The sequence below is a fragment of the Talpa occidentalis genome, unplaced genomic scaffold (genome assembly GCF_014898055.3).
Source record: "Talpa occidentalis isolate TD23 unplaced genomic scaffold, MPIMG_talOcc4v2.1 talOcc4.16, whole genome shotgun sequence".
NCBI lineage: Eukaryota > Metazoa > Chordata > Mammalia > Eulipotyphla > Talpidae > Talpa > Talpa occidentalis.
Genome location: NW_023601653.1, coordinates 33,844,692 through 33,863,723, shown reverse-complemented (window position 1 = coordinate 33,863,723; position 19,032 = coordinate 33,844,692). Strand labels below are relative to the sequence as shown.

General features: G+C 39.8%; 2 protein-coding genes across 2 annotated transcripts in view; one reads left to right on the top strand and one right to left on the bottom strand.

The window, feature by feature from the left end:
• ZFC3H1 (zinc finger C3H1-type containing) overlaps positions 1-3,919 on the bottom strand; it is a 47,127-nt gene extending 43,208 nt beyond the window's left edge. The window contains exon 1 of the mRNA XM_037513982.1: positions 3,062-3,919. Coding sequence (XP_037369879.1) covers positions 3,062-3,653 — 592 coding nt within the window. The 5' untranslated portion in view covers positions 3,654-3,919. The remainder of the gene's footprint in view (positions 1-3,061) is intronic.
• A 344-nt stretch (positions 3,920-4,263) lies between these two features.
• On the top strand, positions 4,264-17,397 carry THAP2 (THAP domain containing 2). The gene is made up of 3 exons (XM_037513981.2): positions 4,264-4,635; positions 11,879-12,074; positions 15,026-17,397. Exons 1-3 carry the CDS (start codon positions 4,565-4,567, stop codon positions 15,413-15,415), a joined length of 657 nt encoding a protein of 218 aa, XP_037369878.1. The 5' UTR covers positions 4,264-4,564; the 3' UTR covers positions 15,416-17,397.
• The last annotated feature ends 1,635 nt before the right edge of the window (positions 17,398-19,032 follow it).

The following is a 19,032-nucleotide window of genomic DNA, read 5'->3' as shown; positions in this document are numbered from 1 at the left end:
AAGGCTGGCCTGGTGACAGGCTTTTAGAGTGCTATCTCCTACAAGCAACCAGGCATACAACTGCTAGACTAATCTTTCTAGAATATAAATCTGATCAGATCACTTTCCTTGTTTAAATCTTACTAAGAATAGAGTACAAAATCCTTAAAATGGCATACAGTGCCTTCATGATTTGATCTGTACTTCCTTTCGAATCTCACCTTTTTCCTATTCAACACAATCAATGCATAGCTTTGTGTTTTGATTTTGTCCTTCAAAATGACCCCAATTCAAATGTCACCTATGTGAAACCAGAGTTACTTGCTTCACACCTACTACTATGTACCCTTTGTACATAAATTCTGTCACTGTCTACATCTACGTTTCCACTTTTTAATAGCGCCATCTAAAGGCACAACCATAGTAATAGTTATTAAAAAAAAAACCTGAAGACCTTGGAAATATTTGTAAATGGAAAAGATGCAGTACACCAACAAAAGAATAAAAGATCAAAAATTGCAATTATGACTACTAATTTCTTTCCAGGCTAATGAGAGCTACCTCTGTCTATACAGAAGAGTCAGGATGAAACCAACACTACAAGATTTAATTTTAAGCTAGTTGGATTCAATTTCTAACTGCAACCTGGTTTTAAAAAAAGAACTATTTCACCTTTACAACTACAAGTGAAAATGGAAAGTCTTTTTAGTGATGAAAAATGCTGACCGAATTATGTTTGCTCAAATAAAATTTGAAAGTTTGTTACATCAGTAGTCATCCAAAGGAAACATACATTAAGAAGACAGATTAACAAACTTTCTATCAGTAAGAAAATTTAAAAATGAATGAGAATGAAAAAAGGAACTACAAGAAAATCTGCTTTATTCTATTTCTTTAAAGGTGCATCTAATGTACCTTTATTACAGAGAAAGAAGTTTTAAGAAACTTACTTCACTTGAAAACTATGGAAAATGAGCCATAGAACCAGTTATTCTTTTTTATGCAATATTTATAAAATGTCATTATTATAATCACGTAGTGGAAACATGAATTAAACTAACTACAATCTTGATACTAAAGGAATCTGAGTTAATAAAATGTATTACAAATTGTGTCTATTCACATTACACAAAAGTGGCTGGGAACTTGTTTTCCTTCATAAATTCTTATAAAGAATACCACCTCAAGGATGGATTAATAATACTTGACGAGGAAAACAATGAGCAGAGGATCCTTTTCTTAAATGCCGCATCTGTGAAAAGAAAAAGACAGCTCATTTCTGATAAGTTATTACAGAAATTAGAATAAATGTCTTCCTGTACGTGCTTCACAACATCATATGCCTATTTATTAATAAAAACATAAAAGCTTAACAAGAAAATCAGAGGGCAGAAGGCAAAGTGGTACTGAATGACTAAACAGAAAGGAAAAGTTAGGAGGTAGGTAAACCACTCATCACCCCCTTGTCTAATATAAAATAAAGAAAAAACTTTCAGTTTTCATACTACTTTTTACATACCTTAGTTTGAACTTTTTACATTAAAGTGTAACTCTGTCTCAGCCACACAAATTACAAGTTTCATCTTTGTATTCTTAAAAAATACAAGTAAATGCTTAAATAGCCGTTCCATTTTTAAATTCAGAATTGACAACTATTAAGTCCCTGGTTTAAAAAAAAAAAAAAACAACTTGGGTAGAGATTTTCTAACTCTATTAAGAGTATCTACCCTCTGTCTTTTTTTATTATTCTAGCTCCCAAAACGTTGTATTCGAAGGGAGAAGATGACCCTTGCACAGACACAAGTGGGCATAAAGAGGCCTGTCTTTTTAAAAGTTGTATACCTACATAATTTTCTCTGAAACAATCCCACAATGCTCCTAACCCAACTCTGAGCGCAGAAGTAATTTCCTTCAGGGCAATAGCACCAGAAGTCACTACTTCTTATCTAAACCTACATTCCTTTCCCCTTTATATCCCAGCTTCTGGGAAAAACCATTTGGCTCTGAATATTCTACAGAAGTAATGTTGAGTGTCTTCCAAACAAATTATCATCATAGATAAATGTCAATCATACACAATGAACACGTTAAGAAATCACTACACCATAGAAATTACAACCAGTAATACAAGTGCTTAGTAAACTACTTTTATAGCTACCATGGAATAAGCTAAGACCTAGTTCTATAAACCCATCATAAAATAGCACCCCTTCTGTTGTTCCACTCCTCAGTATAAATCCCGAGTAAACTCAGGAATGTTAAAGATAATTAAGAATAACGTTAGAGGTAGCAAAAACCAGACATTTTGCTAATTTTCTTCCCAGCCTTTCCATTATTTCCACCCTCACGCAAGTTGCCTATAGAAGAAAATCAAGACCTGGTTAAGTTTAGCTTTCTCTCAGTGGCCCACACTGGTCACCACTAAGTCACACCAAAAATTAACATAAGAAATAGAGCAATTAAGGAGGTAAAGTTTTCTTTTTAAAAGGAGGTAGGTACTTAAGCTCTACATTCCTCGGTGACAATACCTTGCCTTCCCCTCCCAAATTTTTAAAGGCACTAACGTGTAAGAATAAATCAAGAAGGGTAAAAACAGATCCACAAAGGTAGGATGATGCAGAATGAAACTTCAAAATTTTCAATTTCACAGTGCAATATGATCTAAGCAACAGTATTCCCCAAAATGTCTGTATTTCCCTCTAACTATCTAACTGAACTTCACATAAAAACAAAGTTCCCGCAGCAGAAAAATTTAAAACAAACCAACAAACAAAAAAGCTAATGACAGTTGGCCTTCTACTGTACCACTATAAATCCGACCTTAAGCTCTCCTAGATTCCGACAGCTTGCCCCTCATCCGCAGCACGGTAGTGGTCGAAAGCACTGGCCCCCATTAATTTTAAGAAACACTAGATCGTGACACATGGAGGTTACCAAAGAAGAGCTTGCTTTCAGTGGGCTGACACTGACAAATGAGCGGCTCTGACGGCTCAGAAAAGTTGCTCATCTCAGACCCAGTAATGACGCCAGAGGGAACTTCAGCGAGCGACACACCCAGGGCAGACCGCCACGTTAAGGATACAACTCTTCCGAGGTGGAGAGGGTTCTCGCCAGTTCTGACTGCTGCCGAATCCGGATCCCGCTCCTCCCAGAGGAGGTCTGCCCCCCGGCTTGCCTCCTCGCTCCCCCACTCCTCGCCCCCGACTCCAGCGGCTCCCACCCCGGTAAGGCCTGCCTCGAAAGCGGAAACGGTCCAGGGCGATGTGGCTGCGTTCCCAGAAGGACGGCCGGGGGCTGCTCTCGGACAGGGAGCTCGACGGCATGCGCACGGAGGGCGGGTGAGACCGGAATGGCTCTTTGGGTCGGTAGCTGCTGTGTCCCCTGAGGTGGCCCCGCTCCGACGCATGCCGCGAGCGTGAGAAATTCCTCAGCTGCTGCTGAGACGAGGACGACGACGACGAGGAGCCACCGCCTCCGCCGGATCCACCGCCCCGGGCCGGGTGAGGAGGCCTTCGTCGCGGGTACGGTAACAGCCCGCCGCCGCTGCTGCTGCTGCTCCGGCTCCGTATCTGACTGTTATTATCGTCATCACTGATCTCCCCGTCTTCCAGCTCCCCTTCTTCCTTGGGCGAGAGGCCGCTGGAGGCCGGAGCCGGAGTATCCGCGGTCGCCATCCCGGGAGCAGCGCCTTCCACACCACCTTAGCCCTCCGTCCGGGGATCCGCCCGACGAGCGCCTTCCTCCGCGGTTTCCTTCCTTCCTAACGGCCCCGGCCGGTGCGGTCTCGCCCGACTCGGACACCTAGCGCGGGCTTTGCTCCCCAACTTCCCCGCACCCCAGCTCTTTCTCGCCGGACCGTCGCAGCCCAATTCCCTGCCTTAGCGCCCCCTTGCTCCTCCGCGATCGGGGCTCTTCCGCCTCGCGAGAAAGGGGCACTTGAAGTGGCTGGCCCTGGACGTCACTTCCTGCGGCACGCAGGAAGCCAGGCGCCCAGTTCACGCGATAATCGTCCGGGCAGCGCGGTGCTCCGTGGGATTTGTAGTTTTTCCAGCCTCGCGCGATTGGGCGGTCCCAGCCGATGGCCCGCAAGCATTCCAGACTCTGGATTGGGATAACTGGGTGCGCGGTGCCGTGGGCGGGCTTGCTTTTACTCTCCGCCGCGAGAGTTTTGTGGTAATCGGGGAAGGTGGAGGAACCGCCTCTTTTTGATTGCTACGTAGAAGAGAAACAGTAGTCTGGCTTCCTTTGGGGGGCGGGGAGGGGGAGGGGGAGGGCTTTCCGCCATGTTGGTGAAGGCAATGAAGGCGACTGGAGCTCCAGGGCCGTCGGCTCTGCTGGCTCAAGTCCGCCATATTAATAAAGAGAAGGAAAGGTTGACATTGCTCCCTGGCCCCCCTCCCCCGCGGCCACCACCACCACCACCACCACCACCCAGACACAAGCACACCCCTTCTTTCACTCGGCTCCCACAATGAGCTCGGTAGCCCTTCCCCTGAGTTCCTTGCCCAGCCAGTGCCCGAAGGAAAAGTAGCAGCCAGCGCTTCAGAACTGGCTTAAGACTGCGCCGAATGAGGGGGAAAGGGAAATGCCGACCAATTGCGCCGCGGCGGGCTGTGCTACTACCTACAACAAGCACATTAACATCAGCTTCCACAGGTAATATGGGCAGGGATGGGGGTGGTGAGGGGAACGGGACCGCCTAGATTTGGGTAGCACTTGTCTGGAAGGAACCAAGGGGGTCTACTAATTCGAATGACTTGACTAGTTGGTAGTAAGAAAACATCATTTTTGCCCTTTGTGTTTCTCATACCTTCAGTTTTTGTCTCCCTTAGGGGAAGGTTTTTCTCCAGGAAATGCAAAATTTATAGGGTCATTACTCCTTAGAGAAAAAGTAACCAGAGGTTACCTTAATTTTCAGTTCTTTTTCAGCTCTGTATTAGACCGGTCTAGAAGTCGTAATGTTGTAGAGCAACCCCGATACAAAACGGGGTGCCTGACTGTGGGTCCTCACCCGCGCGTTTCCCCCTAACAGTAAGAGGGGCGAGAGCTTCCTGTTTAAGTTTGCAATCATCTTAACAGTGAGCAGGATTCCCGTTAAAATTAGGTGATTCTCATTAGCTCAATTGACATGGAAACATCTAGATTTCTTGTAGGAGGAACTGAGTCGTCTTTGATAGCCACGGAGTTCAGTGCAAATGATAAGCTTTCTATTACCAGAACAGAATAATAAATAGAATCCAATTTTCTTTTTCCTTGTCTGCTGCAAGAGCAATCAAAATTCTTTATCAAATCAGAACTCTTGAAAGCACTTTGACCACTCCAATTAATGTTTACCTTCTCTGCAAGTGCCTACCATATGCCCGAAGGAAAGAAGCATTAAAAGTACAAACAATTCTGATTTTATACTTAATAACTTAATACATCTTAGAATGTAGAAAACTATATCCTGACTTTTTCGCCACCTCATTGTGAACAAATATACCCCTTTATTAAAAACTACCACTTAAAATCTTTGTGATGTTTCTGTTTTTCAACTACCACATGCAAATGTAGTGCTGTAATTCATCTGTCAGAAACGTACAGGATTATTTGGTTGACATTGTGCGAGGGATCTGTAAAAGTTCTTACCTTTTTGGAGTTTTTAGAATAATGGGAAAGAAAGACAATAAATTACAGTAAAGTGCCCAGAAGAGAAAATATGAGAGATTTAACAGCTTTGTAAAATCAAAGAACACTCAATAAAGGGTGATTAGATTCGATCGTATATAGTTCTACTTTGAGGATTTTTGTTTTATCCGAAGAGTAGTTGAGAAACTCTGAAGGATTTTAAAAGAATGGCATGATTGGATTTGCATATTAAGCAGCTCTCCCTACAGTGTGGATAAGTGCAGTATTTAAAGTGTTAGTCGAACATCATCAAGAAGACAAATCTGATGATGGAAAAAGGGGTTTATTATAGAATGTTAATTTAACTCTAGCTTCTTTCACAGGAAAATTCTGCTTCAGTGTCAACTGAACTTAATAGGGTATTAAGGGGGCCTCGCCGGTGGCGCAGCGGTTGAGCGCTGGGTTGCGAAGCTGCACGCGGCCTCTGCGGCGCCGGTTCGATCCCCGGCTGCTCCCCGGCCACCTAAGGAGGGTCCCACATGGCTCGCAGACCTCTCCTGCCGCCCGCTGCTCCCCTCAGCAGTGTACTTCGGTCCTTCTGCCTGCTCTGCTCCCCGCTCTGGCTCTGGTGAATTCTCTCACCCTCCCGCGCTTCTGACTGTACCCAGTGCATGTATGAACAGAACAAACAAAACAAAACCAGCAAACAAATAAATAAAGCATGCCTCTATTAAAAAAAAAAAAAAAATAGGGTATTAAGATACACTGTAGAGAAAAAACAGTTAGGAACCTGTAGGAAAATCAGAGATCATGCACCCAGTAGCTTAGACTAGAGTAGTGCTCCTAGTAGGGATGGAAAGAAACAGACATATTTGAGAAATGTCTCAAAGCTACTGTATTTGGTCATTCCATATAAAAGGTGAGGAGAGGAGGGACTCAAGGCACCAATAATGAATAGTTGAGATGTATGGTAGTACATGCATACCTCCTTTCTGTATTTGACTAGTTGCCTATTAGGAAATTGACATTTTCACGTGCAAACCCAGAAATTTGTCTTAAAATAACATAATAAAAATACATCCCTACTTCATAAATGCAAATAACATTTAACTTCTAGGACGTTAGACTTATCCCCATTTACAAATTATGTTGGCTTTATAAACTTACCGTCTCCGTTTTTCTTGTACTCAGCCCAATCCAGTATGTCTCCCCAATAATCCTCTGAAACTGCTCTTGCTGAGTTGTCACTCTTACATAGACTTTTCATGGAATGTGATCATTTCTCCTTGAAATACTTTATACTTTTGAATTATCTGACACTAATACTGTGATTTTCATTTTACTTCCTTTTTAAAAAAAAATTTTTTTGTTTGTGTAGAAGAACTGGGGTGTAGGCCAGAGGTAGGGGGGCGGGGAGGAGGAGAGGGAAGGATTCACCAGACATAGTGGGAAGCAGAACAGACGGATCTACTGAAATACACTGCTAAGGGGAACGGGGCGAGACAGAAGAGGTGTACAGTACCAAATGTGGATGTGGCTGAGAATTGAACTCAGGGCGCAGTGGTGATAGCGCTGAGACTTAACCCCTAGGCCACCAAAGAGGCCCCATTTTACTTCTTTGGCTTGTTTCCTTCAGTCTCCTCTGCCAGCCCCTCTCCTCATACCAAGACATAGGTTTTCTCACTCTTACCAAAATGATAGCAACTGCTCCTGTAGTCTAAGTTAACATCTACTTGCTTTTTAAATTTGGCCTTTTAACAACTTACTAATGACATTTGGATAAATCTCAAAATTATTCCTTAACTTAGAAAGTCCTCCAGTATTAGTTCATTATGAAAAACCCTTCTCCACCCCCAAGATATCAATACACTTCACTATACTACTCCCACCACAGCTAAATCCTACTTTCTTAAGGCCTCCCAATCAGATTAGTTCTTCCTGTTTATGTGACCTTATACTTAACCTTTTATAACACCCATGATACTTGTAATTAATTTTAGAATAATAAATAGCATTTATTTAGTATTACCATGTACTATGCACTGGGTTAAGCATTTACTCACTTTGTCTCACTTAATCCTTAAGGCCACACTAGGTACCATTACTCTACTTCATAGATGATAAAACTGCAACCTAAAAATGTTAATATATAACTTAACTAGAGTCACCCAGCTATTCTTTGAGAATCAATGCCCTGGCTTGACTGGAGATAATATCCTCAGTCACTTTCTTCTGCTGCATCAAATTATTCAGAACACCCTCAGCAAAGGTAGATATTAGGGCCTTCCTTGTAGTGCAGGGATTAAGTCTTAGCACTATCAATGCTGTGGCCTGAGTTCAGTCCCTGGCCAGGAAGCTAACCCACATGGTGCAGCAGACCTCTCCTTTCTTACCTGCTGCTCCCCTCAGCAGTCTATTTCAATAAAATCGGCATGTTCTGCTCCCCACTCTGTCTCTCATGAATCCTCTAACCCTCCACGCTTCTGGCCTACATTCCAGTTCTTCTGTGCATAAATCTTTTCTTTTTCTTTTTTTTTCTTCAAAAAAAGGTAGAGGGCCTCCCTGGTGGCGCAGCGGTTGAGCGTTGGACTGCGAAGCTGCCCGCAGCCTCTGCAGCGCCAGTTCGATCCCTGGCCGCCAGGCAAGGGTCCCACATGGCGCGCAGACCTCTCCTGCCGCCCGCTGCTCCCCTCAGCAGTGTATTTCGTCAGTCTCGCCTGTTTCGTTCCCTGCTCTGGCTCTGGTGAATTCTCTCACCCTCCTGCACTTCTGACTGTACCCAGTGCTTGTATAAATAAATAAATAAATCTTAAAAAAAAAAAAAGTAGATATCATAAAAGTAGATAAGATTTCTTTACCACTATGCCTTCAGTACCTAATATAGTGTTTAGAATGTAAGAGGCATTCAGCTATTTATTAAGGACTCAAGCAAATTAGTTGTTTAAAATACTGAGTGATTTCCAGAACACCTAATGTTTCTGAAATTTCGATTCAGATTACCACCATGTTAATTTTGTAATATTTACAGCATGATTTATTATAACTTAAATTCAGTGTATGGGCTACATCATCCACCCTGTGAAGATGCTGATAAAAATCCATCAACACATGAAAACATGACTAAGGATAATGATGAATAAAAACATCTAAAATTCAGTACATAAGTATTGGTTCTTATTATTCTAACACAGATAATCTAAAGATTAGTAAGGCCAAATTAATCCCACTAGTGCATTCACTGATTTACTAAAAAAGTTCATTGAGTACTTAACAGGATAACAGTGAAAACAGCTCCTATCCAGGAGAAATGAATAATCTAGTAGTACAGATGTAAAAGTAAGCAATTAGAATATAGTACTATATGATCGGTAACATTAACCTAGTCTTCTGATCATGAAAAGGTTCCTTAAGAAGGTTGAATTTCGGGGGGGGGGAGCAAATACTGTTTGAAAATGAACAATGATGTAAAAAAAAAATTAAGGTATAAAGTCAGTTTGGAAAAAAAAAAAGAATATTGGATTCCCAAACTGAGTTTTTAAAGAAAAAGTAGGTTTTGATTAAAATAGTGTTCAATTTGAGGGCACTAGTCTCTTAATTAGGGACCTAGTTTTAAAAAGAGCTTAAGAGGAAAGGTTGGAAATTAGTACCTGAAACACAGTCCTATGTAGGTGATAATACAATGATACTGGATATTGAGATCCTAATAAGAAAAAATGTGCTTATAAACTAAAGCTTGATTTTTAGCTTAGGCCTCAGGAAACATTTCCAAACCATCAAATATATTGAAACAGGTATTTGAAATGAGAATATTATTAAGAGGTGAGAGGCAAATAGATACATTCCTTTTCAGAGGTTTCTAACGAAGTAGAAAAATAGAGTAACTATAGAGTTGTTAGGGGGAAAAGGATGTCCCAAAGCTATTTCCATATAGGCTTTGTGGACTCCACCCCCACCCCAGGTCAAAGCCAAAGACACTGGGAACTCCAAATCCCATCACCACCAAAGGGAAGGTGGCTGGGACCTGAGGGTGGGGTTAAGCAGCCAGGTGGATAGAAAAGGCAGTTTCCTGGGGACCACCCTGTTACAGAGTGACATACAGATGCTAATGTCTTCAGAGAAAGGTGTTTTGGGTTAGGAGAACAGAAACAGGACAGCAGGCTGTTAACCAGTAAATCTGGGCTTTCATTGCTTTAAGCCCTGACTGCTGATAATTTGAGCAAAAAAAGTAGTTTTGGGCCTCACTGGTGGCACAAGCGGTTAAGTCTCAGCACTATCAAGCTATAGGCAGCCACTGCAGCAGGATCCAGTCAGGGAGATAACCCACATGGCACAGCAGACCTCTCCTAGCTCACCCACTGCTCCCCTCAGCAGTGTACTTCAGTAGATCTGCCAGTTCTGCTTCCCACTCTCTCTCTGGTGAATTCTCTCACACCTCCCCCCACCCTACTTCTGGCTAATCCCCAGTTCTTGTATGCATAAATAAAAGAAAATATTCGTCCAGAAACAGGAAAAGATATAGATTAGCAAATTGCTTATTCAAAGAAGAGAGGAAACTGAAACTTACAGTTAGAAAAAGTAGGAAGATTTTAAAAAAAATAGCATTTTTGATGTGGCAAAAGCTGTTTTCTAGTGAGGCTTCAGATGGGGGCTTCTAAGTCATGATTTCCTAACATTACTAGTTCTTTTTAAACACTAGTCAGTTCACAACTAATACTTGTAGTCAAACTAAAGAAGAATTCGACTCAAATTTATTACATGTTAATGTTGACTTTTACATTTCCAAGCCAGTCAACAGTTACCACTGGATTTTTTTCCCAATTTTTTTAATATTTTATTTATTAATTTTTGCAAAGAAGAACTGGGGTGCAGGGGAGGGGGCGGGAGTGGGGAGTAAGAGGTCGCAGGGGAGGGGGACATGGGTGAAAGGATTCACCAGAGACAGAGTGGGGAGCAGAACAGGCAGATCTACTGAAATCCACTGCTGAGGAGAGCAGCAGGTGAGATGAGAGGTTTGCTGTGCCATATGTGGGTCAGCTCCCAGGCCAGGGATTGAACTCAGGTCATAGAGTTGATACCTCTGAGACTTAACCCCTAGGCCACCAGGTAGATCCCACCACTAGAATTTTTAAATAGGTCCCTGTATTGGGTATATACTGGCTGCTACATATATATATAAACTCTGTGTGTGTGTATATATATATATATATATATATACTGGCTGCTATTTATATGTATAAACATATATATCTATGTTTTATATTTGAAATAAGTATGAAAGTACAACATTCCTGCTGCTTTCTCAGTAGCATTTTACTTTTTGTAATAATTATGCTTTCTATATCACATAAGAGTTTACTGTTTTAATACATGCAATTTAGCCATAGAGATGTAATACAGTGAATTATTACTTCATTTTTTTTTTAAGAGGCATGTTTTTTTATTTATTTGTTTGCTTGTTTGTTTGTTTTGTTTATACAAGCACTGGGTACAGTCAGAAGCGCGGGAGGGCGAGAGAATTCACCAGAGCCAGAGCCGTGAGCAGAGCAGGCAGAAGGACCGAAGTACACTGCTGAGGGGAGCAGCGGGCGGCAGGAGAGGTCTGCGCGCCATGTGGGACCCTCCTCCGGTGGCTGCTGGCAGAGGCTGCGGGCAGCTTCGCAACCCAGTGCTCCCCCGCTGTGCCACCGGGGAGGCCCGTGAATTATTACTTTAAATATGCTGTATTCATATTACATAAGCAAATTTTTGAGTCCCTTTTGTTTACAAGATGTTGTGCTAAGTGTTAGAAATAGATGAAAGTCCTGTCTGTAGGAAATTTATAATCTACTTTTCATTTCACTGGAAACTTATTAAATTGGAAAAACTACAAAATAATGTGGTATAACAAAGGAATACAGAGAAAGGAATACCAAAATCTGCCTAGACTTTCCTTGATAAAATTTAATCTGTAAATATCTGATTTGGTTTTAAAATGTACATCAACAACATGTCAAACATTGTGACATTATCACCTAGATTAGTCTTCTTTATTTTTAGTGCCCAAACTGAGGACCAATTTGCAAAGAAAATATCTTTAAAACCCTGAAAAATAAAATCACATAAATTGGGGGGTGGGGGGGTTGTAAGTATGAGTTAGTGTCTCTTTCAGTGTCTGGACACTGGAAATTTTAAAAAAAAATTTGTAAATGTAAGACTCTTCAAGTATCATCTTTTAAAATTTCTTTTAACCATTTAAGTGCAATCAGAAGTGTGATAGTTGGAATCTTAGTTCTTTGTTGTTGTTTTTTTTAAGGTTTCCTTTGGATCCTAAAAGAAGAAAAGAATGGGTTCGCCTGGTTAGGCGCAAAAATTTTGTGCCAGGAAAACACACTTTTCTTTGTTCAAAGCACTTTGAAGCCTCCTGTTTTGACCTAACAGGACAAACTAGACGACTTAAAATGGATGCTGTTCCAACTATTTTTGATTTTTGTACTCATATAAAGTCTATGGTAGGTAACATTATTTTTCTATTACCCACTTTTACCATTATTGGAATCCATTCCTTTTTTACTTATAAAATGAAGCAATTCAGAATACATTGAAATTCATATTTAATGAAATGCCTTAAGAAAGTTGCAGAACTTCTACTTACACAATAAAGGTGCAAGCTAGAATTAGAGCTTAGGCTATTTGACACCAATATTCTTTCCCCAATCCAAACTTTTTACTATATTGGAATTTTTTGCTACTGCCAGTTATTATCAGCAAATTAACCATTGGTAAAAATTGAGAAATCATAAATAATGAAACCGCCAGCATCGCTCAGCACTTAGCAGTGCTCTAAAGCAGTTCTTTTAAGAGCTGCATACCCAGAGAATACCAGGGTTACACCAAGGAATATAAGTCCATGGAGAAGCATAACAAAAAAATTCATAGAGCCCAGATGTGTAGGATTTGGAACTCAAAAGAGGGTTTTTGAATATTGCAATAGCACAGTAAGAAAAAAAGCCAATGAGCTGAGGAGTGGAAAAATAATAAAATGTTAGCAAGCTTTAGGTAAAAGGAAGGAAAGAGTTAAGGTTGGTGAGTGAACTCAAACAATATTTTATCTAGTTAAGGAATATCTTAGAAAAAGCCAAGAAAGGCAGGCTCATTGAAAGATTAGAAAGGATATAATGAACAAAAATAGAGTTTGGTGTTTAAAAGGAAGACATATCTTTTCATCTGAGAGAGGGGAAAACACTGCTATTCTTGAATTATTTGTGACCATTAAATTTGTAAATGTACAGGAATTAACTGAACAGGAGAAGAGGTTGTGATGAACTAATTATTACAGATAGTAGAAAAGCTCCAAGAGGGCAACTGTGTCTTTCACTTCTGAATCCTCTGTACCACTATAGTACACACAAATCTGTAGTACACACTCATATATATATATTAGAGTTGAAATATACAACATTTTAATCATTTATTCATTCAACAAATATTTACCAAATATTATATAAGAATCTAAGTTAGATGCTGGGAATATAAAGATCAAAAAGATTCCCTGCTGGGCCTCCCTGGTGGCGCAAGGGATTAAGATGCAACCTGTGAAACTATCTGCAGCCCCTGCAGCATGAGTTTGCTCCCCAGGCAGGGAGATGACCCACACAGCGCAGCAGACCTCTCCTGACTAGCCTGCTGCTCCCCTCTGCCGTGTATTTCAGTCAGTCTGCCTGTTCTGCTCTGCACTCTGTCTCTGGTGGATCCTCTCACCCCACCACAACTCTGGCATGTACCCCAGATCTTGTGTGCATAAATAAATAAATCTTTTAAAAAAAAGATTCCCTGCCACTTCCTTCAGGCAAAGGGACTACCAATTATAGGTTTCATGAGGACAGGAGTCATATTTGTCTTATTTATGTGTATAGAAATTAATTCCCCTGCGTTTCAAAAAGACATAAAATTAGAGGTTATAATGGTGACTAAGTGGTTTAGTATTGCTGTAGTAGAAATCAAGATGGTGAATAGTAGAGTGGGGTAAGACCCTAAATGGTTCAGTGGCCATGAAAAGATTTATTTTCTCTTGATATTGGGTAGACAAAGAGGAATTAAACCAGTTAGAAAAATTATTCTGGTGGCAGAATATGGGTCCATGAGATCAAAATGAGGTGGAGGGCAATAAAAAAAAGTTATTAACATACTCTATGGACCTGATATGGATATTAGCATTAAGAATAATGGAGAGGGCCTCCCTGGTGGCGCAGCGGTTGAGCACTGGTCTGCAAAGCAGCCCCCAGCCTCTGCAGCGCCGGTTCGATCCCCGGCCGCTGGCGAGGGTCCCACATGACGCGACAGACCTCTCCTGCCGCACCCGCTGCTCCCCTCAGCATTGTACTTCGTCAGTCTGCCTGTTCCCCGCTCTTGCTCTGGTGAATTCTCTCACCCTCCCGTGCTTCTGACTGTACCCAGTGCTTGTATAAATAAATAAATCTTTTGGAAAAAAAAAAAAAGAATAATGGAGAGAAGATTGATGATAGAGATACTTAGGAATTAGAACAAATAGAACTTGGTAATTAGTTGAATGAAAGAGATAAAGGGAAAAAGTGTCCATGGGTTTCCTGTATGGAGTGAGAAGAGAAATTCCCAGCCAGATTTTTAAATCCTTAATTGAAAGATAAAACTGAACAAGAAATTCCTAAATAAGAAAATCTATTCAGGAGCTTGATGTTTGGGAATATGTTTTTATTAAGTGGGATACTAGGGCCTCAAATATTTTCAAGTTGAGGGAATAATAATTACCTAAAAAAAGAGCAAATCAGGGCCTCCCCTGGTGGCGCAGGCAGTTGAACGCAGTGCTGTGAAGCTGTCCACAGCCTCTGCAGCACTGGTTTGATCCCCGCCAGCCGGCGAGGGTCCCACGTGGCGCGGCAGACCTCTCCTATCTCGCCCACTACTCCCCTCAACGGTATATTTCGTCAGTCTGCCTCTTCTGTTCCCCGCTCTGTCTCTGGTGAATCCTCTCACCCTCCCGCGCATCTGGCCTGTACCCCGGTTCTTGTATAAATAAATAAATAAATCTTAAAAAAAAAAAAAAAAAGCAAATCAGTACTACAAGTAAACAAAATATCTACATACATTCTGTCTTGGCCTTATCAAGAAAATTGCAAAGGATTTTTAAAATCTCCATAGATCCATAGTAATTGGGAAGAGACCTAGGATGTCCATTGTCTATTTCCACACCAAAGTTTGTAACTGGAGAGAGAAGACAAAAAAGAAAACAGCTAGCTGGAGTTAATTCAACTAGTTGAAAAACATGAATCCATAATTGCATGAAATGGACTGCTGATATTTCCTAATAATCTCTTTAAATTGGCTTTTAAAAGAGCAGTTTAATATAGTTATTAAAAACTCAACAATTTATTTATTTGTGATATTCCATAATTTATGTTCAATCCTCTAATTTTATTTGGCTCAGAAACTCAAGTCAAGGAATCTTTTGAAGAAAAACAACAGTTGTACTCCAGCCGGACCGTCTAATTTAAAATCAAACATTAATAGTCAGCAAGTACTACTTGAACATAGTTATGCCTTTAGGAATCCTATGGAGGCAAAAAAGAGGATAATTAAACTGGAAAAAGAAATAGCAAGCTTAAGAAGGAAAATGAAAAGTTGCCTACAAAAAGAACGCAGAGCAACTCGAAGATGGATCAAAGCCACCTGCTTGGTGAAGAATCTAGAAGCAAATAACATATTACGTAAGGGCACATCAGAGCACATTTTACCAACTGCCTTAAGCAATCTTCCTTTGGAAGATTTCAAGATTCTTGAGCAAGATCAACAGGATAAAATTTTACCAATTCTCTAAATCTAAAGCAGCCAAGTGTACATTTCAGTTAAGATTGGCCTGCGTAGAACTTGATGCCTATCCTTCATTTTATTCAAAGATAAAGACATTTAAAGAAACTATGCCAAAATTGGGTATTTAATAAAGTTCTGCTTGAAGCAACATTGTTACTATATAATTTATGAAGACTGGATTGCAAAATAAAATGGAAATTTTTTATGAAACTTTTTTTTTTTGAAGAAGTGCCTTATATGAAAATTACGTGCTTAAAATTTTTGCTAGGAAACTGTATGCTTGCAAGGTGTTTTGTGTTTTTGTCTTTTTAAATTTTTATGACACATAGATTTTTATTTCTATGTGTTTAATTTATATTAGAAGAAAATTTTCTGTACCAAAGTTGGAATTTTACATTCTAAAAAAGATGTAGGAGTTAACCAACATTAAATATGATGTTAAAACTACTGGGTTTTGTATTTATTAAATTATTGTTGGCAATATGATTTAGAATAATTATGGAAAACGGAAACATAGCTGTTTTTATTTGAATTTTCTGTTATCTTTTGCCAATAAAAATGAACTAATTTTGACCTCCCTCATAAGAACATTACTTTTAAGATAGATTGTAAAATATTTTGAAATTAATGATTTTGAATGTGAAATGCCCTGGAGTCATCCATACTAGATAGGGCCTCAAGTACCTCTGACAAATAAAAACTCAAAGATGATTATATGCACCTAAGATACTGTATTGTGAAATAGCATATTACTTCAGAGATTGGGATCCAGCTATTACCTTGATTAAACAAATGATTAATGTATGCAATTCTTTTTCTTGTAATAAAAATACTAACGTTCCTGTTTCAAAACTGATGCATTAATAAACATGCTATAAAGTTCCATACCCTTTGCCCCTAGATGTGTTGATACAGAAACTCTTAAATTTCTCCCACCTATAAATCCACAATAGAACTTAATCATAGAAAGTTGTTACCATATTTTATCTTCACAACTTACAACTTAAATGGAAACAATTTATCTTATCTTACACGTAAGCATGCTTTTTATCTCCATTTTTAGTGAGATTCAAATAGAGCAACTGTGGGCCTCCCTGGTGAGTTCAATCCCCAGGGAGGGAGCTAACCCACAAGGCGCGGCAGACATCTCCTGACTTGCCCACTGTTCCCCTCAGCAATGTATTTCAGTCAATCTGCCTGTTCTGTTCCCTACTCTGTCTTTGGTGAATCCTCCCGTCCCCCATATCTCTGGCTTGTACCCGTTCTTACATGCATAAATAAATAAATCTTTTTAAAAAATACATTAATAAATTTGTTACTAATGCTATCTTTATTAAAAGGAAAGTATAAATAATATATGAAATCTAAGCCATGATGTTTTGTAAAAAGTTATCAAATCCTACTCTAACAGATTATAAAAAATAACTCAGAGTCTGAAAGTTAACAAAACACTATGGCACCCATTCGTTCTCTTGTTCTTTATAAATATTCTCTGTATTAGGTGTATTAGCTCTAATTTACAGATGGGGAAATCCCTGTTAATGTAATTTATTTATTCAGACATTCATACTACTTGTCAAAGGGCACTAGAAATGCCAGTAACCTGTAAAGTTTTAGACTGATACAGATTTCAGCCTCCTTAGACTGATACAGATTTCAGCCTCCAAATCCTCTTCTCTGCCCTCCAAATTATAACCTCCTGTTAAACACATAAACCATGTTATTAAATAGGACAAGTCATATGCCGCAAATGAAATATCTTAGAGATAGTCTATGAGATCATTGTTGAACTTTTCCAATAGAATTTAGGATGTTGATACTTTATCTCATCTCTCAATGCTGCGATACTGGTAAATTTTAATTTTGGTATAAAATATAGTTGAATATAGTTCATCTTTATGCTAGTGTATGGGATTTTTAGCATTTAAACAATTGGAAACTTTCTAAAATAGTGATTTTACCATGTATATTAAACAATTGCATATTGTAGTCACAGAAATTGTATTATGTTGTTATTAAAATTTTTTTCTAAGGAAATTCCTGTTATGCCAGTTATTTTCCCAAAATGTAAATAAGAATATTTCTTAATCTTAAATTTGATCAGAAGTATGGGGAAGGGGAGAGAGTTATAGAGATTGGAGTAGAGTTGCTTACCTACAAGGAATGTAGTCCTGGAAATGTTCAACCAGAAATTCTCTGTTGGTAGAAAATGGCTTTTAAAGTGAATTAAAAGCCTTAAGGGGGCCTCCCAGGTGGCGCAGCGGTTGAGCGCTGGGTTGCAAAGCTGCCCGCAGCCTCTGCGGCGCCGGTTCGATCCCTGGCTCATCCCCGGCCACCAGAGGAGGGTCCCACATGGCGCGCAGACCTCTCCTGCCGCCCGCTGCTCCCCTCAGCAGTGTACTTCGGTCCTTCTGCCTGCTCTGCTCCCCGCTCTGGCTCTGGTGAATTCTCTCACCCTCCGCGCTTCTGACTGTACCCAGTGCTTGTATAAACAAAACAAACAAACAAACAAACAAATAAATAAAAAAAAACATGCCCCCATTAAAAAAAAAAAAAAATTTAAAAAAAAAAAAAAAAGCCTTAAGGAAAAAGTTTCTTTTTAAAACTTGAAAATTTTAACTGTCAAAATCTATAAAAATTATGGGTCTATAAAATCATGTTTAAGGAAATATATTTTAAATACATTAATCCCCCCAGATTATTTCAGCCTAAACTGAAGTAACTTGTTTATGGAGAACAGCATCAATAATTAACCCACTGATTAATATGCATTTTTTTGGCCATAATCATGAGAAAATCATGTCTGACATCCACGATACCCTGGCACAGCTTGACTTAAGTGTTGTTGGCAGAGGTCTGATACAGCTGTGGTTTCCTGTTGGACCAAAAAAATCTCACAGAACACCCAGTGACTATAATGAAATGGGGGAGGGAGGGTAGCAAGACCAGTTCAAAACTTTATCTATGCAGACAAAAACAAAGTCACTATGAAATCACAATAATAATAGCTTTTAATAAAAATCAGCCCAATTGTGGGATATCACTGATATTGGCCAGTCAACTTTTTGAGGTAATTTAACTGTTTAAGAAACTGAGCCCAAAATACATTGGGCACATAATGAATTTCTGCAAGACTTCACAAGCTTGTAATCTAGTTAAGAGAATGTGACTACTATTTAGCCCTACCTCACAGATTTGGTTCACAGCTAACTAGTTAATTAGATGGCTCACCAAAGAAAAAGGTGTAAATTGTCTAAGCATGCTTTTGCATTTTAAAATAGTGAGTTTTTAAAAAGTAATTTCTTGGGCCTCCCTGGTGGCGCAATGGTTGAGCGCCACACTGTGAAGCTGTCCACAGCCTCTGCAGAGCGGGTTCGATCCCGGCCGGCCTGCAAGAATCCCACATGGCGTGGCAGACCTCTCTTGTCTCGCTTGCTGCTCCCCTCAGCAATGTATTTTATCGGTCTGCCTGTTCTGTTTTTGGCTCTGTCTCTGGTGAATCCTCTCACCCTCCCAAGTATCTGGTCTGTACCCCCGATCTTGCATAAATAAATAATTTTTTTAAAAAATTTAAAAAAAGGTAATTTCTCTTAATGATTTAAAAACACATTCGGGTACTATGCC

Excerpts from the sequence above, each read along its gene's own strand:
- THAP2 (XM_037513981.2), top strand. The coding sequence starts at position 4,565 with ATGCCGACCAATTGCGCCGCGGCGGGCTGTGCTACTACCTACAACAAG. Across the intron at positions 4,636-11,878 it reads ATTAACATCAGCTTCCACAG|GTTTCCTTTGGATCCTAAAA; the intron begins GTAATATGGGCA and ends GTTTTTTTTAAG. Across the intron at positions 12,075-15,025 it reads GTACTCATATAAAGTCTATG|AAACTCAAGTCAAGGAATCT; the intron begins GTAGGTAACATT and ends TATTTGGCTCAG.